Raw genomic sequence first — 27,990 nt, 5'->3', positions numbered from 1 at the left:
CAAAAGAAAGTGATGCAGCAGTCGAAGCTAGCTATGCCGTTTGTGAGCTGATTGCCAAGGCAGGCAAGCCATTCACAGAAAATGAATTTATCAAAAAGTGCATATTACTGGCTGCACATATTGTCTGTCCAGAAAAAAAAGTCCGTTCAACAACATCAACCTTTCTGCCAACACCGTGGTAGAGTGCATTTCTGAACTGTCAAGTGACATTTATGGTCAACTTTGTGAGAAAGCGCAAAACTTCAGTGTATATTCAGTGGCTCTTGATGAGACCACGGACATCACAGACACTGCCCAGCTCGCAATATATGTCCGTGGTGTTGATGACAATTTTGAAGTGTTGGAGGAGTTGCTCACAATAATTCCAATGCATGGCCAGACCACCGCTAAGGAATTACTTCACAAGCTGTGTGATGCCATTCAGAATGCCGGTTTGCCATGGAAGAGCTTTGTTGGAATAACAACTGATGGAGCCCCATCAATGATTGGGAGGAAGAATGGACTGGTAGCACTTGTTAAAAAAAAAACTGGAAGAGGAGGGTGTGGAGTCGGCCATAGCTCGGCACTGCATTATCCATCAGCAGGCCCTTTGCAGCAGATGCCTGAAGTTTGACAATGTGATGTCTGTCGTTGTGAAATGCATCAACCAAATCAGATCCGGGGGCTTAAAGCATAGAAGGTTTTGTGCTTTTTTGGAGGAAATGGAGTCTGAACATGGGGATGTGCTCTACTTCACTGAGGTACGTTGGCTCAGCAGAGGAAATGTGTTGAAGAGATTTTTTGAGTTGAGAGCAGAAGTAAAAGACTTCATGGAGATAGACGGGGTTGCTGTTCCTGTGCTAAGTGATCCCAAATGGCTCATGGACTTGGCTTTTTTGTTGATATCACACATGAGCTTAATGTACTGAACAAGACGCTACAAGGCCAGGGGCAACTTGTCAGTGCTGCCGATGACAACGTGAGAGCATTCTGCACTAAACTTTTGTTATGGAAAGCCCAGCTCTCTCAGGCAAACCTTTTCATTTCCCAGCATGCAAGGCTTGTGGATGCAGGCACACCATTCAGTGGTGAGAAATATGTGGAGGCCATTTCGAAGCTGCCGGAGGAATTTGATCACAGATTTGCAGACTTCAAGACACACAAAGCCACATTTCAAATGTTTGCGGACCCCTTCTCATTTGATGTGCAAGATGCCCCTCCTGAGCTTCAAATGGAGCTCATTGACCTGCAGTCCAACTCTGCACTCAAAGCCAAGTTCAGGGAGGTGAGTGGAGAAGCAGACAAGCTTGGACATTTTTTGAGAGAGTTGACCCCCAGCTTCCCTGAACTTTCCCGAATCTTCAAGCGGACCATGTGCCTTTTTGGGAGCACATACTTGTGTGAGAAACTCTTCTCCACCTTGAACTTCAATAAGTCCAAGTATAGGTCCAGACTTACTGATGAGCATCTTCAAGCTCTATTGAGGGTCTCCACTCCTTCCTCCCTCAAGCCAAATGTGACTAAGCTATGTGAGAAGAAGCGCTGCCAGGTCTCTAGCAGCAAGAAGTAAAGTTCAGAAAGTTAAAATTTAAAGAGCTGTTAATACAGACATTTGAAACAAAATAAAAATAATTAGTTTTCTCTACTTGGCCAGCCACTGTATATCTACTGTATTCTCATTATTATTATTTTATTACTTATTGATTTATTTTTTATTCATCTTTAAGTTAATTTATTTAATTCATTATTTTTTGTTAAAAATAAAGTTATTTGATAACGTTGGAATGTTTTAGCAGAGCTTTTCTTGTGGAAATCCTGATGCGGCCCAGCCTCACCCAGACTCTGCCTCTTGCGGCCCTCAGGTAAATTGAGTTTGAGACCCCTGCTTTAAAGCGAGTCATGGCTGGTTCGAGATCTGGAATACACTCGGTTATTAGACAGGGGGAAGCAGCAAGTTCCAATTCAAAAGCTGCGGTGAAATTTATCGACACACTTGCCTTGATTATCACCCAGGAAAGTTACATCACCCAAAAGTGTTCAACTGCAACAAAACTAGTCTTTTTTGGAAGAAAATGCCCAGGAGCACATGCATCATGGCAAAGGAGAAGAAGGCACTATACCGGTGTTATAAACATCCTGGCTACAAAAAGATATCAAAGACATGCTAGTGAAGTGGCAAGAGTTTTTGGATTTTGTAGAAAAGAGGCACTTTGTCAAGCTAGCAAGTGGTTGCGCGTTATCGTATTGTGATGACATTTGTGTGCGTCATTTTCGAAATATTTTGAAGGTAAGGCAAAAACAAACCACTCTTAATGCGTTTGTTTTGAAGACTCCGGCTGAACGTCCGGGTGGAGTCAACCCCATAGAACAAAGGTAAAAAAGATTAAAACAAAATATTTGAATTCAGTTTTGTGTAAAGTTACATTAAACATGAGTTTGAGTGTGTATGTATATATTAATCCAAGTTAATTTAAATTAGTTCGTTCGGTTTCGTGTGCGTTGCCGTGTTTTTTTCCCCCCGTAGCCTGTTAGCTCTCGTTGGCTAATTCCAGACTACTTCTCGTTGGCAAGTGGTCGTCTGTTATCCTATTATGAGGACATTTGTGTGCATCATTTAAGGAATATTTTGAAGGGAATACAAACTCAAACAACCCTCGATATTGACTGTAAGTCGGTGTGGAGAAGCGGCAAACAGAGCCAACCTGGCTTGGAGAAATGTATAAAAATGTAAAACAAAATTTGAATTTAGTTTAGTGTGAAGTATATTAAACTTATTTTAGAGCGTGCGCATCGTAATCCAAGTTAATTTAAATTTGTTTGGTATATTACGATTCACTGGGGCAAAACATTTTTAAGGCAATTTTAAGGGTATGGCTTATATGCGAGTAAATACGGTAAATTCTGTCCCACTCATCCTACCAAGGGTCGTGGGGGGTGCTGCAGCCTATCCCAACTAAGTATGGGCACCAGGCGCGGGACACCCTGAATCGATGGCCAGACAATTCCAGGACACAAGCAGATGGATAACCAGGCTGGGCCACATTCACACCTAAGGGGAATTGAGTGTTCAACCAGCTTACCATGAAATGTTTTGGGGATGTGGGAGTGAAATTGGAGTACCTAGAGAAAACCCACACAAGCACAGGGAAAACATGCAAATTCCACACACCAACCTGGGATCGAACCCTCAACCTGTGAGGCCGACATGCTAAACACTTCCTCGGCGGGCCACCCTGAATGTTACTTTATAACAGGGGTGGCTAATCCGGTCCTCGAGAGCAGCTATCCAGTTTTGTTTTCCGTATCTCCCTCCTCTACCAGACCTTAATCAAATGATCAACTCATCAGCAAGCTCCCCAGAAGCTCTTTACCAATCCCGATTATTCGTTTCAGGTGTGTTGGTAGCGGGAGTTATGGAATACATAAACAATTAGTATATAGGAATACAATACAAAATTTGATGGAACTGGTAAATTACAAATCACTATTACATTCAAGAATCCTTTCTTTACGATATTACACGATGATTTGTGAGCAATGTTCCCTCTAATTTTTCGTTTGTCTGGGCAGAAAGGCAACCTCCGTAAGCACACTGAGTACCAGTGTGAGTGACATCATTGCTCGCTATGGACACACCAGTATCACACCTGGTATAGGCAGGTGCATGTCAATCTTCCCTCTAATTTTTCATATAAAACATGCTGTAAAACACAAAAAGAGTGAACAGAGCTACTGCCACTGGCTTCCGCATAAACTGCGCCATCATGGGGAAGGGGGTAAAAAAAAAAAGAAAAAAGTTTGGATTTTATTTACTGTGCGCCATACGAGTGTTGCTGCGCAGAGAAGATGAGAAAATTGCACAATTGCGCACGCGCGCATCTTAGAGGGAACAATTTTTTGTGAGTCATTGTTAACAAAGAGATGTAACCCTTTCCGTGGTGTGATTTACAGCACCTACAAAGCATGATAGTACTGAAATTTCACATGACTACTAGATTGTATTCAATCTTATGACAAAATCAGATCTTCTCATACACGCCAAAGATACAATTACCAGGCGCTGATACATTAGTATATTTTATTTGAACTTATGTACAAAAATCTTCAAATATTTGGAAAAAATGGTCTTGGTGAGGTTAAATATGGGAATAAATGATCAGAGAGCTCCAGCTCCAAGCATTTGCAGGAATTTTGTTCAATCAGAGAGTATTGGTGCAACCTGATTTTACGTCGACATTTACTCAAATATCTAGAAGACATTCTCTCCCATACTGAAAACAAAAAATTCCCCACGAGTGTGGTTACGAAGCCTTTTATGTGCGAGTAGGTTTGTGATTTCATTTTGGGTCTAAACTACGGTGCGGTCACATTCATCCATAAAGTGGACTGCGTCACAGTCCGTTTGGAAGCTAAGAAGACCACCTCGCTTGCGGGATCTTGGTCTGGATATTTGGTCGGCACCTGAGATCACTGGTTTGTATTCACACCAGCCCAAAAGGTGTGTGCCACAGACTTTATTCCAGACCAAGCAGGGCAGGTGGGAATGGGTCTTCATTATCAGAAAGAATGGTCTTCATCACAACAGGGCTATTTATAAATACACTGACTGATTCTAACCCCTAAACACCAACAGGTTGAAATGCTTCCTGAATTTAATTTTAATCTCATTTTTTTCTGCATACACAGTGTAAAAAAGGAACCTCGTAGTGTTTCCCCACACTGCCCAAAACCTGATGAATCTGAGGAGCCACTGGGTACCGCAATGCAGACGGAAGCTGCAGAAGGTGAGTGTACAGTAGAATTTCCCCAAAGCAAAATAGGATGAACAGAGTAACAGAAGACTTATGAAGTGGATTTTTAAATTCTCAATCATTTAATTTAATTGAATGCTTTTATTGTCCTTTATATATAAGTATAATGAGATTTAAAGCTTTCACCACGTAGTGCACAAATAACAACAAAGAGCCAAATAATCAATAAAAAAGAAATTAATAAGTTGTCCGAGTGAGTAAGCAGAGCGGAGCAGGCTAGTCCCGTCTGAAGTCCAGGATGAGTTCCATCGGTTTGAAGACATTCATCGCCAAGTCGCACCAATTTCATCACTCACTGAGTATATGGACGCAACATCCCACAAGCAAACGCATAGAAAAACAATACAGTAAGTAATACGTTGACGTACAAGTGCCCCGACATGAGTACAATTTCGAGCAAATATTTATCTTTAGATGCTTGACAATTTTTTATATACGATCATTCTGCTCATAAGAACATCATGGGCACGGTCTTTCTCCCTGCAACTCTAGCGTGTAAATGTCTCTACGAGCACTGGGCGGAGCATTGCATTTTTTTTTTGGGTCCCTCTTTTCTCAAGGTGGCTCAGTGCAACGTGGAGTGAGGTGGTTATTGCATCTTCGGTGGATCTGTTGGCCGATATGCAAACTGATGCGGGTTGTGGATGAGGGGAAAAGAGGCTTGGATGTGTTTCAGTACAGTAATCCCTCGAATGTTGCGGCTTCCAACTATTGTGGCTAAACTACATTGCAGACTTTTTTTCGTGGGGATTTTTTTTTTAATTACAGTTCATAAAAATCCATGCTGAAACTTGAAAGTGGAAGCCACTCCCCTGTCCTGCGCTTGCTACTAGAACTCAGCACGGAAGTAAAAAAAAATATATATATATATTTCAAGTTCATAAAAATGTGAAAATCCACGATTGAAAACGCAAGCGGAAGCCATTCCCCTGTCCTCCGCTTGCTACTAGGACTCAGCACTGATATAAAAAAAAAAACCTAAATAATTATTTATTTATTTTCAAATAGGGGTGGGTGACCCTACCTCGCGGTTTTTCATTTATCGCGGCCATGTCTGGTCTATATTAACCGCAATCATCGAGGGATTACTGTTCCAATTTTTCAAAGCACTTGGTGATGATTAATATGAGAGCTACGTGGTGGTAGACGCTCATATTTACACCTGTGTATTTTTGCTGATTGTTTTATTTTGAAATCAACAGATTTACACCTGTGTATAATTTTGCTGTTTGTTTTATTTTAAGATATCGACTTGAAAACTGAGGATCAGTCATCCGGCGTTATTGTCACTAAAGAAATGGAGGAAGAAGAGCGACATCTGATGGCAGAAGGGGACAAAATAAATGGGGAGATTATGGACAAGGTTGGCTGTCAATCACTATCCAATTATTACAATCACAGAAAATCACTTTCACATTCATGGACTACCTGTCCACCCATTTTCACGTGACCGGATGTTTGGTCGCCGGTCAAATGTACTTAGATATTAAACAGTACTTAGATTATAAACTCTCTCTCTCTTCGATATTAAACTCTCATAAATATAATTTTGAGAGCTGGCTTCAACAGTAAACTACGTGACCCTTTTCGCCTGGGACCAAAAGACTGGCGACCTAACGTCCGAGCACCCATTTTCAGAGCTGCCAACTATTCTGAAATTTTTGGAGTTTACCCTGAAATACAACGCAAACTCCGTAAATCTAAAAAAAAATGTCACTTTTTTTTAAGCAACCTTTTCGAAAAGGTAGAAAATTTCCAATTGAAATGCCTTGAAATTCATCGCTATGGTTTCCGCCATCTTGATTCAAGCGCACTATAAACTGGAAGAATTCGGTAACAAGTGCATTGTGAATCATCCGAGTTACAAGTTCTAACGAATAATTTGTCTTGTCAGCGTGGCAATCAACAAGGAATCGATTCCGCAGGTAGCCCCAATCGCTTTAACATTTTCGGGAAATAAGTAATTTTAAGGATGACTTAACCACCAGTCTTTTGTTTTGAAAAAAATCCTATCATTTCCAGGGTTCTAAAGGAGGAAGTTCAAGTAGGAGTACACAGCACTGAATAATATGCCTTCTCGGAATAAACGCTAAACGGATCGCAATTTGGATGACACTTCTAATTATACGAAATATCCCATGTTGACGCCCTCTCCAAAAGGACCGACTTGCACATTGCACAACATGCGTGACACGTGGTGGAATTACTGACTGTAAAATGCACGCAGAAGGACCGAAACATGATGATAAACTTATTTTCATTATGATGTACTTTTTTTTATTTAAATTGTCCTACACATTATAATTCTTTTTTTTACATTTTATATTGATTTTGCGTGTATCGCATTACTCCAGAAATGGGACAAGGGTACTCCTGAAATGCGGTCGATGGAGGTTGGCAGCTCTGCAATTTGTATTATATGCATTTGTCTGCAAGACCAATATGGCCTTTTCACAAATAAATTATTTGTGTCACATTTTACAAGGCTCGCCAGGCTTTGGAGAAGGAAAGTCACGAAGTTCGCTATAAGAGACTGCAGCATTTGCTCCAGAAGAGTAACATCTACTCTAAATTTTTGTTGAGTAAAATGGAGAAACAACAGAATGAGGTACATCAATGAAGCTCTTGTCATTTTATTCAAATTCAATCTTTCGATGATCTTGATGCTTAGAATTATTGTTAGTGCTGAGAATTGTTAGAATTTAATGAAGTATTGTCTATTTTCAAAAGGAAAAATGTAAAATGCAGAAACTTGAAAAGAGGTCCAAGAAAGTGAGTAATTTCGCAATCACATTTATCAAATCACCTGCATGGGCATATTTAATAGCCTCCATGTTTGTTTTATTTGCAGACCACTAAAATGTCTGCACCTGGAACAGGTAGTTGCTTGCTTTTTTATGTAAATTACACATAGGCCTTATTCTAATTACTTCTGTTCATTTTTTTGATTCTCCCAAACTACTCGCAGAAAAAAAGAGAAAAAAGGACGATGACTACAAAATTGCTGATGTGATGTCTAAAGAAGTAAGGTCTTATTCTACAGACTACAGTTTTTGCTGTTATGTATTTGTGAAATATGAATTGCATTCTTATATTTAATCTTGCACCCTTCTGCACTCTTATAGATTTAAAGTTACTAGAATAGAATTTTATTCACACCTATTGATTAAAACATGCACTACAGCTTTTGTTGTGACCACCTCCTTTCCCTGTTCATGTATTCCCGCCTAAAGTTAGTCCCGCCTACCTCTATTAAATGCTTCCCCGACCGATGAGACGTCTTATTTGGCGGGAGGCTTCCAGGTGAAAGTGGGCTTTGTACCCACCCCCCCCGCCCCTTGCTAGGAAGGGTGGGGGCTAGAGAAGAGAACAAGGAAGCAAGCAGGCAGCAGCCAATTTGAGAAGCGTTCATGGGAGTCTCCCCCAGATAACCTCCATCGGCCGGGAGTCCAAAACTACTACGTGTTTGATGCTTCCTCTGTATGGAGATTATTGTTGGGACTCCAGTCTTAACAGTATTTTGCTTGATTTTTTTCCCTTTATTTTTCCTTCAGGAAATCTTGTCACAAGCTAAAAAGGCAAAATTTGACAATATGGTAATCTATAGTGCTTTGTACTTTTCCATATTTTTATAGATGAATTGTCAAAGTTTAAACAACAGTATGCATGTATGTCACAAACTGCATCTTAGGAAGAAGCTTCTGCACACAAAAAACTAGATACCAAGGATATTGAGAACATGAGGGATTCTAACCAAGAAATCAAGAATCGTTTGGCAGAGACGGTGCGAGACAATGCCAAACATCTTCTGAGCACTGACAGGAAGGTGAATGGTTTGCCAGTTCCTGCTCAACAGCCACAACTCTTCACCGGTGGTGTCATGAGGTGGTATCAAATCGAGGGCATCGAATGGCTTCGAGTGAGTTCTTTTCACCTTGTTTGAAATTGAGGCTGTATTCTAAGAAATCAGTCCTTTTTTATTTGAAATGAAGTATAATTTTGAAGGCACTTTAAAAAAGGGGGTGGGGGTGTACCGACTACAGGGTGGAGGGTCTGGCTGATAAATAAATGGTTTTGATCAATTTTGGCAGTTGATTCCGGTGGTTAATGGTTACATACTGTATTTTCACACCTATGGGGCGCACTTAAAAGTCTAAAATTTTCTCTAAAATGGTCGATGCGCCCAACTGGTCGGTGCTATTTGTTTGTGCACTAAACTCATCTTTTGTATGGCCCTGACCACTTGAGTGACTGGTTTTATTTCTTGACGGCACGCTACATATTGTGATCAATCAACCCTGCGAACGTTCACGCTAAAAATGAGCTCCCCGCGCATTCCAAGCATTACGGTAAATCTATTAAAAACAGGGGAGTGGCAAGGCATTTGACTTCCGTGTGATTGCAGCACTTTTAATCCTAAAAAACACTCAATACAGCATATCGGAGCTACACAGAGGAAATGCCTGGCGTGAATTACAACATAATATGGGTGTGAATGCTTTGAAAATGGACTGAAGCCATGGATCAAACACAATTTAACGGATTGCTAACGGATGGCCAACATTGTAGTTTGGGCAGGCAGCATCGCATGAGTTTCGTGACGATTTGAAATTTGTGGCCGATATAACAGCGAAAAGAATTAAAGGCTTGGGAGTAATGCATGTCGCGAGTTATAATGAATTGTGGATGACCGGGCTTGAGTGTCGGCCAGCGCTGTTCGAGCTTTCACCAAAGCTGGAATCAAGTTCCCGGAATACACAACTCTGACTGACAGTGGAGCCTAGCATGTTAAATGCCGAGTATACCTTTGACCTCAATAAAGCATTATCTAACTTAGTTTTGCTTGTGCTGTCTTTAAAAAAATAAACATGCTAGTGCCATACCTAACATACGCTAGCGGATAGCAAAACATTTGCTTGCGACTTGCAAAACATTTGCTTGCGACTTGCAAAACATTTGCTGGTGACTAGCATAACATATGCTAGTGACTAGCATAATATATGCTAACGACTAGCATAATATATGCTAGCGACTAGCATCACATATGCTAGCGCCTAGCATAACATACGCTAGCGTTGTGTCATGCTAGCGCCCTATCGGACAAGGCGTCCAATGTACAGTGCTACTTTGACATACGAGCATTTCGAGATACGAGTAGAATTTCGAGCAAATAATTATCTCTAGATACGAGAAAAATTTCAACATACGAGAAAGCCAGGTGGACAAGACATGAGAGGCTGTTTATCATTGTCTTTTTTGCCGCATCTCTTTTGTGTATAATAAATATCTACAAGCACTGGGCGGAGAGTTGCATCTTTTTCTGTTTTTTTCCCGTCACTCAGCGCAAATGCCGGAGCGATCGCTACTACGAGGAGTATAGTATATTACTCAGTGGTGGGCCGTCAGTGCCTCCAAGCCCATCTCTGCTGGCCTAAGAAATATCTGAATCATATATTATATTTTGTCCATCAATACTCGTTAAATAATTCCAAATTGTTTGTTAGCTTCCTTTCATTGCTTTTCCCCCTGGTTGCACTGCTTCCAGATGTTTGTTTTCATATTTAAATATTTAACCAATCACATTTCAGCCATTATTTGTTACCATGGTCAGAAATCTGCCTCAACGCCTTCACAATCAGTTCTGCGAGCTCCACTGCATTAAACAAGCGTCGATAAGACTTGCTATAACCAATCAGATTTTGATTTGGCTACACCACAATACCTTGTCGCAAGCATGGGGATACGTCGTTGCCTTCTCGCTGGCGTATGGATACGTCATCGCTTTCACCAACTTTGATTGGCTGGTGATAGAGTAGATGTGCCAAAGCTACCAAACTTTATCTGGAGCTAGCTGTACAAGTAAATATATTATTGTGTTGATTTAAAGCCATTTTCAAGATGGACTTTTCAAGAGAAAAAAGATGGACTATATTAAGAAAGGTCGAACAACTCCAAAGCAAGCACTTTCGGCACTAAATCGAATAAAAACGTATGCCAGAAATACAACAGGACAGGCTTGACTTTCAGCATTAGCTTCGATGGCAATAGAAAAGAGTTAAGAAAGGAGGATGGATATTGTGTACAGCTAAAAAGGATTTACGGTGAGTAAAATATGGCTATATTCCTAAATAATATTTGTGTATGAGGTTATTATTGATAGTTTTGATGTCGCACCTGTAGATGCATTAGAGGTTTTATAGCCATAAAATAGTTTTTGAGGGTTGGATTGAAGGCGTCACTAGAAAATGTATGGACAGTGGTACCTCGACTTACGATCGTAATCCGTTCCGAGACCGTGATCATATGACAAGCATATCGTAACTCAAGCGGAAGTTTCACAATGAAATGAATTGAAAACAAATTAATACATTCCAACCCTCTGAAAAAACACCAAAAACAGGATATTGGATTGGAAAATTGTTTTTATTTCGTATAATTCGCCATATATTGACAAAGTAATAAATGATGAGTGGTTTAATAGTAATAAAATGTGTTTAATAGATGTAAAATTAGACGCATTTCGCGGATGGGAGAGACAATGACATTATATATTATTATAATATATATATTATTTAGCGTTTCGTGTCCATTGTTAACACCTTTTCTTTTTAAAACTCTGCCGATCCATAGTAATATTGTTTACCTGGTATATTAATGTAACCAACGCGGGGGGGAAAAGCGGGCGGGTGCGGAAATGCAAAGTCTGTCCAGTGGTTGTAGAAATAATCTGTACACGAAAGAAATGCAAAAAAGACAGTGCCATGACAACCTGGCTTGGTCGCATCACAAAATTTTGATCGCATCTCAGGCAAATTATTCGGTCAAAATTTTCGTCGTATGACGAGCAGTCGTATCACTAGGTTTGACTATTTGTATTGTCTCTGAGTACTGGGCGGAGCGTTGCATTTTTTTTCATTGTCTTTTTCCCCCCATAGCCTTTTAGCTCCCGTTTGCGGAGCGATCGCTAATTCAAGTCTACTTGTTGGCAAGTGGTCATGCGTTATCTTATTGTGAGGACATTGGTGTGTATAATTTTCGGAATATTTTGAAGGAAATACAACCGCAAACAGCTCATTGATAGCGAACGTGAGGTTTGAATTGGGGCAAACAGCCAACCCGGCCAGGAGAAGGTATAAAAATGTAAAACAATTAGAATTAAGTTTAGTGTAAGGTTAGATTACATTTGTTTTTGCGTGTGTCTGCATCATAATCCAAGTTCATTTAAATTAGTTTGTTATATTACGATTCACCGGTGCAAAAAGTCTCACCCGTAGTAAACCTGTAGTTTAAATCTCCTGTTAACCTTAAATGCCTTAAAGGTTCAATGCGTTTTCCAACTACCATGGGGCTTAAAAGCCCACCAATTTATTACCATGAAAGAGGAGTCAAATATGGCGTGCTCAGTCCATTGCTACACCTATAGTAGTCTAAACAGAAATGGTGTAGATAAACAAAGATTGTCTGAGCTCTACAGTCTTTTATATATACACATAATAGTCAGAGAGAGACTTCTTCCTCTGATAGATCAACTGTTCATTAGGTCTCTGGTCCTCCCCATACAGAACCGGGTTTTGTTTTTTTAAATTTATTGAACCAGCCACGACTCGCATTGACGGGTGGTGTTCTTTTCAGATGCTTGCTTTGCTTTCAAGTCGGTAACCAACTGGTATGCTCGTATCTCAATTTTTTCTCATATCTCAGGACAAAAATTTGCTCTGAATTTTCCTTGTATCTCAAATATCTCATATGTCGGGACATTGGTATGTCAAGGTATTACTCTACAAGGAAATTGACATAAGAGCTCGGTCCTGGAACGCATTAACGCTATTACTGTACATATTTTTTTCAAAATGTTTATATTATCACACTTTGTTGAAAATATGTCTCATAAGTATATTCAACACAGCGTAATGGCATGTTTTGGTCTTAGTTTATTTGTTTTTTAATTGTGCCATGTAGTAAATTGTCAAGATTTTATGCTTTAATTGCAGATGTTGTGGGAGAATGGCATTAATGGGATCCTGGCTGATGAAATGGGACTGGGAAAGACAATCCAGTCTATAGCACACATCGCCATGATGATTGAAAAGAAATTTATGGGCCCATTCCTTGTGGTGGCACCACTCTCAACTCTGCCCAACTGGATCACTGAATTCAATCGCTTCACGCCTGAGGTAATGAGGGGTACTGAATACATTACTCTCAATGTAATAATAACTTCACTTTAAAGTTTAGATTGTATAGCATTTAGTACAGTTAAAATGTCTTCATGCTAGTTATTTATAAATGATTTCTTTTTTCTCACCCAAATGAGGCAACTTGGAACAGCTCGACTGTCCTCTTGATTCAGTTGTAGACAGCAGAATCATACGAAAAAAATCCCTCTACAAATGATTGGCTTATTGTCAATACAAATTCAAATCATGTAAAACAAGTCAACAACAAAAAAGTAGACACCAAGGAAAAGAGTGTTAAAGAACTGCATGTTTGAACTACCGTATTTTCTCACATACGTCGTATTCGAAAAAATTAAGTCTAAATCAAGGGTATGGCATCTAAGCACACACATTAGACTTGACATGCACAAAACTGCAAGGTGACAGACAAAACACCATAACGCAAGACATTGCGGCCGATATGGTAATTTATTTCAAAATAGAGAAAAGATAAACAGAAAAAAAACAAACAATTTATTTTGATGTCTGAATGAAGTTAAAGAAAAAAATAAACCATATCTAGGATAAAATTAAATAAACTCACTTGTTCCTTCCAATGCGCCGCCATCTTAATAATGATAATAATAGGACATGGACTTTGTCGTCTTCATTAACAACAAAAGCCTAATTGTCATCATACCCAGAAACTTCGTATGACGAAATTGGTAGTGCCTCTTCACAAGGTGCGTTTTCTCGGCAAAAGACCCGAATAAGTGATAATTTCGGACTCGTAATTTGGCATTCTGCCGTTATGGATACATCGCATCTACCCCCGAGTGGACCACTTATTTCTCAATGTCTTTCATTTACCTTCAGTCAGCCAGTAGTAGGCAGATCACCGCCCAACGTCTTTTCATATTTCCTCACCTCAAAGTTATTACACAGAAGGGATTTTGTGTTGTGTTACCGCAAGTTTATAGTCCTGATGGATGTGGGAAAAATACTATCCTTAAGCCCATTTGTCCATACTTTTTGGGACCTATAGCGTCTGCCAGAGGCCAGCAGCTGGAACAGATTGTGACCAGGGTGGTATGGGTCCCCGATGATGTTCCTGGGTTCCTGGCAATGTCTTCCAGTGAGGGCAGAGAGCAGCCGACGATCTTATGGACAGTGTTAATCACTCTCTGCATGGCTTTTTTTTTGTCTGCTACTGTGCTTCCAGCATACGACCCTGTGATACAGTATGCCAGGATGCTGTCCACAGTGGCTCAATAGAAAGTTAGCAGAAGCTTAGGGTCCAAGTTGTTCCCCCTAAGTACCCTGAGGAAATTGAGTCGTTTCTGGGCCTTCTACACTACTGCCATGGTGTTTGTAGACCAGGAGAAATTATCCGTGACGTTGACCCCCAGGAATTTAAAGGACAGGACCCTGTCTACATATAATTTATGTGGAGTGCGGCCAGATCTGTGCTGTTTGCGAAAGTCCAGGATTATTTCTTTAGTTTTCGTGGTGTTCAGTGTGAGATTGTTCACCGAGCACCATGAAGACAAGTTGTTGATCTCATCTCTGTAGGCCATGGGGATGTGCTCTACTTCACTGAGGTACGTTGGCTCAGCAGGGGAAATGTATTGAAGATATTTTTTGAGTTGAGAGCAGAAGTAAGACTTCATTGAGATAGACGGGGTTGCTGTTCCTGTGCTAAGTTTTCCCAAATGGCTCATTGACTTAGCTTTTCTTGTTGATATCACACATGAGCTTAATGTACTGAACAAGAAGCTACAAGGCCAGGGGCAACTTGTCAGTCCTGCCTATGACAACGTGAGAGCATTCTGCACTAAACTTTTGTTATGGAAAGCCCAGCTCTCAGACCAACCTTTTCCATTTCCCAGCATGCAAGGCTCTTGTGGATGCAGGCACACCATTCAGTGGTTAGAAATATGTGTTTCGAAGCTGCCGGAGGAATTTGATCACAGATTTGCAGACTTCAAGACACACAAAGCCACATTTCAAATTTTTGCAGACCCCTTCTCATTTGATGTGCAAGATGCCCCTCCTGAGCTTCAAATGGAGCTCATTGACCTGCAGTGCAACTCTGCACTTAAAGCCAAGTTCGGGGAGGTGAGTGGAGAAGCAGACAAGCTTGGGCAATTTTTGAAAGAGTTGACCCCCAGTTTCCCTGAACTTTCCCAAATGTTCAAGCGGACCATGTGCCTTTTTGGGAGCACATACTTGTGTGAGAAACTCTTCTCCACCTTGAACTTCAATAAGTCCAAGTATAAGTCCAGACTTACTGATGAGCATCTTCAAGCTCTATTGAGGGTCTCCACTGCTTCCTCCCTTAAACCAAATGTGACTCAGCTATGTAAGAAGAAGCGCTGCCAGGTCTCTAGTAGCAAGAACTAAGTGAAGCTGTGTCCAGAATATTTCATGTTCAATGTTCCTTTCAAGTTCAGAATGTTAAAATTTAAAGAGCTGTTAATACAGACATTTGAAACGGAATAAAAATAATTAGTTTTCTCTACTTAGCCAGCCACTGTATATCTACTGTATTCTCATTGTTTTTATTTTTTTATTAGTTATTGATTAATTTTTATTAATATTTAAGTTAATTTATTTATTCCATTATTTTTCGTGAAAAAATAAAGATATTTGATAACGTTGGAATGTTTTATCAGCGCTTTTCTTGTGGAAATACTGATGCGGCCCAGTCTCACTCAGACTCTGCCTCTTGCGGCCCTCAGGTAAATTGAGTTTGAGACCCCTGCTGTAGGCCTACTCATCCCCTCCTTAGATGAGCCCGACCACAGTGGTGTTCTCGTCAAACATGATGATGGTGGGTTGGTGTACAGTCGTATGTGTACAGAGAGTACAGAAGAGGACTCAGTACACAGCCTTGAAGGGAGCCAGTGCTCAGTGTAATGGAGGAAGAAAGGTGGAGACCCAGTTTTACAGTTTGTGGTCGGCTGGTTAAGAAGTTCTTATCCAGCAGCAGATGGAAGAGGATAGTCCAAGGTGGGAGAGTTTGTCAGTCAGAATGTCCGGTATTATAGTGTTGAAGGCTGAGCTAAGAAAAGAGGTGACAATTGAATGAAAAGTTGGTTACATAGGAGACAGTTTTTGGTTGTACTGTTCACATGAATTCCTTTTTGAATTCGTCCACGTGCAGGAATTACCCTTTCGGAACTAATATGTTGCCATCGGAAAAAAATGAACTGCGGCTTGCAAAAGCTCAAGACGGAATACATTGTTATATATTTTATATTTGGCCCAATACAAGGTAAGTGTAGCAGAGATGAAAATGGATTTTTTTTGTGGAGCATAACGCGGTCCACTATTCAAAGCAATTTTTCCGGATTAAAAAATTGTGAAAGACTACGCATCCGCCCGCACAAAGACCAAAGCCTTAATGTTGCAAAAATTTGCAGAATATTTCAACTCGTATTTCTGCTGATGCCAGAGAATTGTTCAACCTCGACAATTTGGATAGGTTCTTTCCCGCAGTGTTGCGACATTTCAGTGGAAACCAGAAAATCTTAACATCACTTTTATCTGTTCCGGTGGTTACAGAAGCGTCTGCAAATAGCCGTAACATTTTTAACACTAAGTGCAGAGTTGCTGAAATATGATCTCGGTTGAGAAAATTGTGTTGCACTCGGCAGTAATAATGCTTCAGTAATGTCGGGTGGGAAAGCTGGGGTGTTCTGCCATATCAAGGAAGAGAACTACAACATTTTCTTTGCGGGCTGTATTTGCCATTTGCTACAGATAGCTGCAAAAATGCTAGAAATGTCTTACCAGTTGACTTTGACAATATGCTTGTGGATATTTATTACCACCTTAAGCCCTTAAACCCTATGAACAGCCAGAGCATACACGTTTTGCTATAGCCAGTCTCTGCTACATGCTTTTTCCGAGCTATACACTGGAATTATTCACAACCTTAATTATGACACTAGAGTCAGAGGCACCCCTAACCCACACGCCCAGAAGACTGATGAAAGACTTCTACATGAAACTGATGGTGAAGTTCATAAAAACTGTTGCTTTGCGTGACAAAGTCTTTGGAAGTGAAAGTGGATTATGAGAAGATTAGTAATCCATTTGAGAAAGATGAAGGACTTTGTATCGTTGAGAACATTTGTCAGTACATGAAAGAGCAAGAAATGCCAGAAAAAAAGTGATTGTCATCTGCACTAATGTGAGAATTATTTTTATAAAACTGCAGTCAAATATGTAGGAGAAAATTTTCCAATGAAGTGCGAATTGCTCAAACATGCTGAGGTAGCTGATTTCATCTAGGGAACATCATAGTACAGGAGAGAGCAGATGTCCAATGTGGACTAGTTGGAGAAATAAAGGACAGCTCCATGCTACATGTGAGTGTTTTCAGTGCTGTGAGGAAGGGTTCACAAAGTGTGTAATAAAGTTCTCAATAATCATTGTGTTTGCAGCTCGTTTTATTTAAATAAGTGATGAAATTATCCAAAAAAAAACCTACTTTAAAATTAGAATGTGTGCTCTTAAACACCACTAGGAAAAAATCCCAAAATCTGAAAATTCTCTTTACACATTTTGAAATACAATTTTCGGTGTTTGGCAGCTCTGGGTACGGTTAACACGCAGAGGCGGCTAATATCTGTAACAATACCTTAATTAAATACAGAAAATATCTACATGAAAGGCTCTCTCCCTTATCCATATTTTAATCTCAAATTTTGTGTATAAATTGAAATTTATATTTCATGTGATTGTGTTATGGGTGTGTTGTTATATCAAATGTTATTAAAACAGAAAAATATGATGGTATCCAAGCCATTTTTTTAACGCTAACCCCTGTGCTCAAGAAAGGGAAAACTTGATGTAACGTGAACCATATAGAGAAATGCCAGCAAACACCAATGACATGAGGCACACAAACTCATTTTGGTATTCTACAATAAATTAATGATAGCTATTGTGCGATATTGTTGTATAAGCAAACTATTGCTTTTCCTCCTTTTATGACCTGGAACAATGGGACTTATGGATTGATTGCAGTCAGTGCCAGTGCTGTGTCATAAATGGTGAATAAAAAAATTTAATCGCTCAATCTATTGCCTTTTTGCAAGCTTGTAATGCAAGTTTTATTTACCTTAGGCAATTTTAAACAAGTGCTGTTGCTGTAGTTATCTTGCAGAATTATCATTTTTCAAGATGGAGTATTTGAGTGCTGAGGGTCATAATACATATTTTACATATTATTACTCTTCTGTACTTTTGAGAATTGGCCGTATTAGATTTCTGCCTAATTGTAAATATAAAAAAATATTGGAAAACTCTGTAGAAGTTCTAGAAAAACTGAAAGATTGGTCTTGAAAGTCCTCAAAGTGCTTGTATCTGGCCATGACAAAGTATATAAACCCTTTTCATTTGGTCGTTTCAGTGTGTGTTCTTGGTTTCCTGTTTTTTTTTTTTTTTTTTTTGCTTTTGCCCAAGCATTATTCGTTCCTTATGGATCTTTAATAACAATGTACTTTTTGTCATTATGTAATTTGTCTCCAGGTGTCTGTTCTGCTATATCACGGCCCTCAAACGGAGAGAGTTAAACTGCTGAAAAATATAAATATATTCCAGGGGTCTCTCAATATGTATCCTGTCGTTCTCACCTCATTTGAAATTGCCATGAATGATCGAAAGTTTCTTCAGGTATTGGTATTTTGTCGTCAACTGGGTTTAGACTTTTAACATACCGTGGTACCTCTACATTCTAAATTTTCAGGTTTCAGGCCAACTTTTAGGTCTATTCCAAGATTCGTAAAGCTGTCCAACCGGAGATCATGTGCAGATACTTTATAATAGCGGTGTTGAAAAGAGTTGTTCTTGTGTGCCTTCTTTGATCATGGCAAGCAAGACAACTTCACTAACCACTCCATTCACAACAACTGCACATGGTTTTGCCTTATTTGACCCATTTTTAGTCATGGGCCTAGTACCCATTATCACTTGCGTGCATGAATGCACCATGTGACGCTACAATTCACATTCTGTATCCACTATTTTTTAATTTTAAATAGTTGTTCATGTTGGTTTCCTATTATCTCCTAACACTTTGTTGCCCTCCCATTCGCGATGACTCTAAAAATGCGCAAGGTTAGCGCGCTGTAGAAGCCAGCCAGTTTTGCCCGGACTCGATGCGTCACTAATTAGTTTTTAGTTCATTTCAATGAGAAATGTTCGTTTGAGTTACGAGAAAATCGCCATGCGAGCTCGGTCCCGGAACGAATTAAGCTCGTATCTTGAGATACTACTGTAAAGGGTTTATGTTTAGTTTTTTTTTTTAAGACAATCGAATGAAGTAGAGAATTTGAGTACTGGTCGACTTGTGAAAATTCTAAACTATGAAACAAACTGAATGTATAGCTTTCATTGTCATTATTTAAGTATACTGACATTTAAAGCCTAATAAATAATCATGAATAATTCTACAACATACATTTCTACGTAACAGTTCTGCAACCAATCATTATTGTAAGTAGAGGTACCACTGTATAATATATTTATTCTAAATATTGTATACCAGGAAATTTTAGTGTTATTTGTAAAAACTCATTATCACATCTTTGCTATTGTGTGACACAGACTTATTTAAATTTGTTGTCTAGACAGTGATTAACTGCTAACTTGTTTGCAATTTCCTTTCTTATCAATTCCCCCTCTCCTTTTTCAATAGCGCCATCAGTGGAAGTATATGATAGTGGATGAAGGCCACAGAATTAAAAACTTTAACTGTCGACTAGTACAGGAATTAAAGATGATTCCTACAGACAACAAGCTGCTGCTTACTGGGACTCCACTTCAGAATAATTTGGCTGAGCTATGGTCTCTACTCAATTTTCTCCTGCCTGAGGTTTTTGATGACCTAAAGAGGTAAATGTTATTAGAACCCCCTTTTTCTTTTCACCAGATGGTGGACTGTTGAACAGTCACTGAGTGGCATTTATCCGTTTTCATACCTGTCAACCTCTGCCGATAAATGCCCTTATAAATGATTATTATTCCCCGTACAAACCCGTAAAAAACCTTACGACGCATGTTTACTCGCGGTAACTCGTTTCTTACTAGGTGACTCCTCCATGCTTGCTTCCACGATATTTTCTCTATGTATATCTACACATGCGCATGTCATCTTTTATCGATATTGCCGTACGCACCGCTAAAAAAATACATACGATTGAGGAAAATTTTTTGCTGGTATACCGTGACAATAGTAACAATCGATGACAGTAGCGTCGTTGGCTACCAGCCTACGAGACTATCTGGATTTTAGCCAAAACGGTCTTGTTGAGATCGGTGTTCATAAATATTGGCGATTTTTTTTTTTTTTTTTAAATAAAAAATTCCCCGTACAAAAGTTGGTGTACGGCGTACATGATTTGAAATGGTAAAAAAAACGTATAAAATATGTATAAAACGTACAAGATGACAGGTATACGTAGTACAAAATATTCAAGTTACAAAAAAGCTCAATGGGAAAGCCTTTATTCCAAGACACAAAAAACATCACAACACAAGTTATGAAACATCAAACAAAATCAAATAACCACAAAACCTAAACACTTTCCTGTATCAGAGATTTTATTTAGAACGTTTTGTGGTAGTTATGCTTTCCCCTTGACTACCACAACAATTCGCTGGTTTCCTATTGGCTAGAAGGAGAAGCCTTTCTATGAGCCTGGAACCAAGGTTAGCGCACTGTAGGCGGACGCAATGGCCAGCTCCGGACCTATGCGGGGTAGCAGCAATTCTCGTTGAATTCCTCGGGTATTGCTGAGCGTTGCATTTACCCAATATCTGTTTTGGTGCACATCGACCAACTAACACGCCAACGTCCATATTACTGACCACACGGCCCATCGCCTGCCCCTACAACACAATTTTACAACTTTAAATCTATCATATGTTTTAACTTTTAGTTTTTTATTTTAAAAAGAGAGTAAATATTGCGTTTTAATTTTTATTTTATTTTCAATTAAAAATAAAAGGGGAAAGAGGAAAAATTTGAAATATAACATTTAGATATTTAATAAAAAGTGACATTGTGCCGACGCGCTCGCCCCGCCCCCGGTCGTGTGTTTGTACATGTTTTTCAAACTCGGCCCGCGGGCCATTTACGGCCCTTGCAGATAACATTTATTTAGGATAACAAGGGAATTTATTCACGGCCAAACACACCTAGAACAGTACGTGACAGAAGAAAAAAATAGTTATAACAGTAAGTACTGTAAATCCAGGAATCTTACTCCAGAAAATTTACACAAGATCCATCGGGTGCTGGCCGGTCGGCTAACTATCTGATCGGCCAAACGCCCCCTCGGCGAACTATCCCGTCGGCGAAACCGATTTCGACGAATCGTCCAGTCAGGAATTGGTGCTACATGCCCCAAATGCACGCTACACCCACACGCTAAAAACATGTTTATAAAAAGGTAATGGAAGCAAGACTATGTTCAGTTGTACTTTATTTTGCCATTTTACAATGTACTCGCATCATCACCCACAAAGCTATCAAAGTCCTCATTTTCTATGTCCGAATTAAACAATTGCCCAATTGAGTCTTCCAAAATTTCGGGTCCCCTCTCTTCGTTCTCACCGTCATTGCCAAGAAGCTCCTTATAAATGATGCAGGCTTTGGCAAAAGCTCGAACAACCGTGCAAGCAGACACGTTCGCCCAGGCGGCCACAATCCATTCGCAAATCGTAGCGTAACTAGCCCGGCGCTGCCTGCTACTCTTCGTGAAGCTGTGTTCGCCGACGATCATCTCTAAAATCACTCTCATAGCACTAATAAATAACATTTCGGTTATCCCCTATAGCTTTCAATCTTGGTTTGACATTGACATGCTCAGTGAGGCAGAAAGCGTGTTGGCCAGTGAGCGCGAACGGAACATCCTGACCACATTGCACCAGGTCTGTCTCCAAACACGTGCAATTGTATTTATCTGACAGTCTTTTGTGCTGTGATCCCGCCTGTTGAGTTAGACTATTCTTTCTGTTTCTTAGATTCTGACTCCCTTCCTGTTGAGGAGACTGAAGACTGATGTAACACTCGAGATTCCTCCAAAAAAAGAGATCATTGTTTATGCCCCTCTGACTGCCAAACAGGAGATTTTTTACACTGCCGTGGTGAATAATACCATCGCACAAGTGCTTGGTCATCATAAGGTATTGTGTCCTGTTACCACACACACAAACATTCTGCAATGTCTGAGAAATCAGACAAAACTGTATGTCGTCCTCACATGACTGAAATCGATAAAGCCTTTGTCTAAAACAAGGCTATGATAGTTTGGGATTTTTCATTCTTGTTCGGTCTTAGTTATTTTATCAGACATAAGCATTGTCGTCATCATTGACTTGACAAAAAGTCTAGTAGTCATCATACCCTCAGCTGCGTATGACGTAATTGTATAGTGCTTCTCCACAGGTCCGCCATCTCAGGCAAGACCTCTTAACTGACATATTTAGACTTGTTGGAACTCCGCCACGATGGAAACATCGCATCACCTCTTGAGCGCCATCAAATTACAATTTACAATCTTCTTTGTCTATTTTAATTAATTTTTGAATGGATTTGCTATTTTCAATCTTATATTTTCCATGCTGCTTATCCTAATAAGGGGTGCAGTTGTGCTGGAGCATATCGCAGCCAACCTGGTCAACAGGCGAGGGACAACCAGAATTGCTATCACACAGGCAAATTTCAGAGTTAAATCACCATACCATAAACCATACGTTTGTGGGAGCTAGGAAAAAAAAACACATTTGCCCAGTGAGAACATGCAAACTCCACATGGGAAGGTCCAAATCTGTGGGTGGGTGGCTGGGTGGGTAGGTGGGTGGGTGGCTGTGTGTGTGTATGGGGTTAGGGTTAGGTTTCCGCCGTTTTTTTCAAGCCGTTAAAATCCCGGCTAGCCTGGACGCCTTGGGATTCTCCAGCTGGATGAAATGAGCGGGAGAATATGAATGGATAGATAGATGTTTTATTTTATAGTGCCAGGACAACCCTCCCTGAGTAGCCAGGTGCAAAGATGTAAACTCAAGATAGGAAAGCTGAAGAATAGTTTGTAGAATTCAAAAAAATAGTCAAGGATGTTGATTGGTTCATGAATAATTACCCTTCTGGTGTAATTATCAATCACTGCAGGCAGACATCTTATTCAATTATTGACATTTAATAAAATAGATTGCATCATGGATAAGGACCTTAAGGGAAGATACAGCAAAGCAACCAGACTTCCCCCTTGTCTTGACGTATCCTCTCGAACAGTAATTTGCGTACGGCTTTAAGGCCATAATTCAAAACAATTACAAGGTTCTTGATTAATTCAACATGCGTGAGCAAAAACAACTTCTGTAACTATAATAACTATCAAGGTATTTTAACAATAACAGAACAGGAAACTAAAACCAACCCTCATTTGGATTAAAACAATCACGCCGTCATTTGACCTAACAATCATATAACAATTACATAAAGACGCCCGAAGTGCGTCACGAGGTATGCACACTATACGAGTGACTGCCTCCCTATCAACAGCCCTCAGAGCCCGATACAGGGTGAGATGTAGGATAAACAATCCTTGGATAAGAAGTCCACGTGAGAGTGGACCAGATGGCTGTTTATGACCTCGAACACAATAGGAAGAATGTTTTAACAAAGAAATGAATTACTACACATATATGTATAATAGTAATACAGAATAAACCCAACAGATGTATTGGCAGCATTAGCTTTTTTAAAATAATCCACTGCTGGTTGTCAATGATAACCGTAAATATAAAGGAAAGGATGTAATATTATCTCTTTATTTCAGAGTGAAGCACCTGTGCAATTGATGCCAAATGGCAGACCGAAGCGTCTTAGTCGAAAGATAGTAGACTACAGTGAAGCAAAGGATGATACTCCAATAGGCCTGAAGAAATATCTGGATAAGGTCCAAAAAGACCAAGAGCAGAGGTAGGAAACCCCCATACTACAGCACTTAAAACTCCCACTGTCACTTCAGGGTGTACCAAAGAAGTGAAAATGTAATCCCAATTTAAATAGTAATGGAGCAAAAACTAATGCTTAGATTTGGGATTCATCAATTGTGCCATGTTATGGTGATGGTGCCTCTAATTCTATCCAACCTGCTTGACAAAATTGTTCTTTGGGATTTACTTCCTCCTCTTTCAACCACTTGGATGTTTGTTTTAACTATGCAAAGGCATTTTAAAACTGCAGTGAAATATCTAAAAGAAAAATCTGCAATGAAGGACGAATTGCTCATACATGCAGAGGTAGCTGATCTCAACATCGAAAAAAAGTTCCTTCACAAGTGTAAGGTACTTCATCAACAGATTCCCATGCATGAGGCCTGACTGTGAGGTTGATGCCTTGGAACAAGAATTCAGCTGCCTGCAAATTGAGGAGCTAAGAGACATTACAGTACAGGAGAAAGCCAAATGTGCAATATGAACTTGTAGGAGAAATACAAGACCACTCTGGAAATTTCAAATATGCTAACATAACAAAGATTGATTGCACTGGGCATACTTCCCCACAGCAATACCAAATGAGTGTGTTTTCAGTGCTTTGAAGAAGATCAGCATGTCAATGGGACCAAGCAAACTTGAGGCCATGTTCTTGGTAAAGATGGACATGCAAATGCAAAATTTTGTGTAATAAAGTAATAGTCGTGTATTGTTTGCCGCTCTTTTTTGACAAAATTATTATAATAAAAAACGACCTAAAAATTAGTACTTTTGCTCTTAAACGCCACTTGGAAAAAATCTACCGAAATCTGAGAATTCTCTTTACCCATTCTGAAATATGATTTTCGGTGTTTGGCAGCTCTGTATTAGGTTCTAATAATAGTAATAAATTAATAATTAATAAATGGAAAGTTATTGAAAAAATAAAATGTTTTGGTTAAAACAGAAGGTAATTACCTATATTTTCTCAAAATTTAGTGCAATAACTTAAATTGCCTGGGAGATATTGAAGATATTTGGTGCTAATAACAGTAATAAAAGAATAATTAATAAATGGGAGTGGTTTGTTGAATAACTGTTCGTTAAACAGAAGGTAATTGCCTATCTTTACTGTAAATTTTGTCAATTTCGAATGGCTTGGGAGCTATTGAACAAAACAGGTGCTAATAACTATAATAGATGAATCTATAATCCTTCCTCAAATGGGATTTATAGGGGTGTGTGTGTGTGCTTTTTTAAAAAAAACATTTTTTTAATTCTCTTTTTTGCATTGGAATGTAATAATTTCCATAATTGAATAGCAAGTAAAGTAGTTTATTTTTCACAGGAGTTTCAAATTTGATAAACATAAAATATCAACTATTTTATTTTGTATCCTGATAACTATTTTTGTCATGTCAGCTTGGCCTTGCTGCAATTTATTCAGATGTTAAAAATAACCAGTTTCACAATAGAATGTTAAATTGTTACCAAATTCTCTAATTTCAGTCCTTCTGCAATGCTGGATATTCACTGCCCTCGTGATGCTCAGATCAACCTGAAGATGCAGAATATCCTTATGTTGCTAAAACGATGCTGTAATCATCCCTACCTTGTAGAATACCCACTGGATGCAGCCACACAAGAATTTAAGGTAGCATTTATTCATATTTAGATCAAATTTTATTTCTTATAACTCAAATGTGCTTAGATGTTGATTCAGAAGTCGAAAAAATTAGAGTAATTGCTAATGGCCCAATTTTGTAATAAGCTGTGTGCTATGATCAATGCAGAAAAACTACCAATATACCTCGTCAAATGTTACCAGTTTCAAATCTGAAAAAGTATTCTAATTTGGTGCAACCAATCGATCGCCCCACACGGGTTCTTTAAACTCATTTTGATTTGACCTAACTATATGAAAGATACATGAAGTGTGCCGAAAAAAAACTGCTGTACGAAAAGTGTATTATTGTGATACATTCAACATATCTCTGCCTATTTCTTAATGCAGATTGATGAGCACCTCGTCAAGTCTTCCGGGAAATTTCTTATACTGGACCGACTCCTGCCTGCACTCAAGGATCGAGGACATAAGGTATAAATAAAAAAGGGTGGAGTTGGTGGTTTTTGTTGCAAGTGTGTTCCACCTGTTAGTTTTCCTGTAAACTTAATCACATTTTCCGCATTAGCGTTGTGGCCAATGGTGAAAGACAATGGACTAACCATTTTAATTTGCAATGAACCAATGGTGGTCTTTTACAACTAACCTGAAGAAAATGCAAGTTCACATTTTTACAAAGTAAAGCTTATGGAAGTGTTTTACCACTGGCATAAATGAAAAAGTTTGCAGTTAATCTCATATTTCCAACACGCAAGACTGTCACAATATGTAAGAAATCATTTATCTCACAGTAGATAAAAATGTGGGGCGTAATTTTTTTACTGCCGCGATTTATCGCTGTGTGCGTGCTCTCGCCACTCATGATTATTTACACTTAGCTCATTTATTGCATATTAGACTAGAAGTTATTTTCATTGAATGTTTATTGGTCATTAACACCAAAATTTGCTAAAAGGCAGACCCACAAAATAGAAGAGAAACCGCTACATTGTGGTACGTTACTAATCACTTTAGCATGCCATCAATTATTGAATTGAATGCCTTTTTTTGTGATTATACAAGTACAATGAGATTTAAAGTTTCACCATAAAGTACACACAAATAAGAAGGCACAAATAGTCAGGAACAAAGAGTGACTAAAGTGTTTAGCAGCTGAGGGAGTTTTAGTGCCTACTTTTTTTGAGTGGCCGTTGAAAATGCCTCCTAAGTATTGACGTTTCTTGATATGCAAAATGAACAGCACGTAATTGTGGCATAAATGTTTCTACACTAGAGAAAACGCTGAGAGAAAACACTCCCAAGCCACTAACCAGAAGACAACTGCTAAGCCAAGTAGCTAGCCTCTATGACCCAATAGGTCCTGTCACTGCTAAACAGAAGGGTGTCATTCTCGTCAGGGGAGGTTTCCAAGAGCCTGAAAACCAGCACAACCTAAGACATGTGAGAAAAGTTGAGGGAAGAAGCAATCCAGCTATTTGAAGAACACATCCGCCTCAGCCAGGTTACCCGAAACAGTGGAGAGTGACATTCTGGGATGGAAGACGGCAACGGTCATCGAAGTCCGACTTGTCATGTCCAGAGCAAAACTCACACCACTTGACTAGTAGGGAGAACCGATAAAAGCTGAAATTAGTGGTACTGTCTACGCCACGTGTCAAACCGATTCCGCCGAGGGCCGCAGTGGGTCCTGGTCTTTGTTCCAACCGATCCAGTGCCGACATTTTGACCAATCAGGTGTACTCTAAAATAAGTAGCACCTGACTTTAATGAACTGTTAACACTTGCAAAAGGTATCCTCTTGTTGAGTTGGAAGGAAAACTTGCACGCACTGCGGCCCTTTGAGGACTGGTTTAACACCCCTGGTCTATGCAGTTGGCCTCAGAAGGTACATTGAAAAGCACAGTCAAATGGGGATTGAGAAATGGCTCCACTTGCTGGACAGTGTTTGGAGCAATCCAAAGAGACAGTTGGGAATATGAAACTATTTTTGCGAACAAAGTTGGAGAAATTCAGAAGACCACATCGACAGATGACTGGTAGTGCATCCAAGTAGACATCAATGTTGCAGACATTATAAAACGAGGTGCAGCTCCTGAGAACCTCTAAGAGGGTTCTGTGTCGCAGAATGGACCCTAATTCCTAAAGCTGCCCCTAGAAGAGTGACCGAAAAAATCTGTCAAAGAGGTTGCTGCCTATGCCAAGGAATGGGTTAACAAACACCAAAGAAATCCTTCACAGCAGCACTCACCAGATTACAGGTGAAGAAAAGCACATACGACACGCCCTCTACTAGAGTAAGTAATCCAAAAAAGTACACAGACGAGAGAGACTAGAATTTTCCACAAGGCGCCGCAAATGAAAAAGAGCCCAAGACTCAAATCCAAAGACTACCAGCTGGATCTGCAGTGAAATAACTGATCGATGTGAT

At 39.5% G+C, this 27,990-nt stretch overlaps 1 protein-coding gene across 1 annotated transcript in view; it reads left to right on the top strand.

The window, feature by feature from the left end:
• hells (helicase, lymphoid specific) overlaps positions 1-27,990 on the top strand; it is a 39,483-nt gene that overhangs the window by 3,545 nt on the left and 7,948 nt on the right. Inside the window, exons 2-17 of the mRNA XM_077729991.1 lie at positions 4,666-4,763; positions 6,035-6,153; positions 7,276-7,398; positions 7,521-7,562; positions 7,642-7,669; positions 7,759-7,814; positions 8,345-8,386; positions 8,482-8,709; positions 12,782-12,964; positions 18,488-18,631; positions 19,656-19,852; positions 21,799-21,892; positions 21,986-22,147; positions 23,800-23,942; positions 25,448-25,592; positions 25,953-26,036. Of these exons, the coding sequence (XP_077586117.1) occupies positions 4,666-4,763; positions 6,035-6,153; positions 7,276-7,398; positions 7,521-7,562; positions 7,642-7,669; positions 7,759-7,814; positions 8,345-8,386; positions 8,482-8,709; positions 12,782-12,964; positions 18,488-18,631; positions 19,656-19,852; positions 21,799-21,892; positions 21,986-22,147; positions 23,800-23,942; positions 25,448-25,592; positions 25,953-26,036 (1,888 nt within the window). The remainder of the gene's footprint in view (positions 1-4,665; positions 4,764-6,034; positions 6,154-7,275; positions 7,399-7,520; positions 7,563-7,641; positions 7,670-7,758; positions 7,815-8,344; positions 8,387-8,481; positions 8,710-12,781; positions 12,965-18,487; positions 18,632-19,655; positions 19,853-21,798; positions 21,893-21,985; positions 22,148-23,799; positions 23,943-25,447; positions 25,593-25,952; positions 26,037-27,990) is intronic.

Source organism: Stigmatopora nigra, chromosome 12 (assembly GCF_051989575.1).
Source record: "Stigmatopora nigra isolate UIUO_SnigA chromosome 12, RoL_Snig_1.1, whole genome shotgun sequence".
Classification (NCBI taxonomy): domain Eukaryota; kingdom Metazoa; phylum Chordata; class Actinopteri; order Syngnathiformes; family Syngnathidae; genus Stigmatopora; species Stigmatopora nigra.
This window is presented reverse-complemented; position numbering and strand designations above follow the sequence as displayed.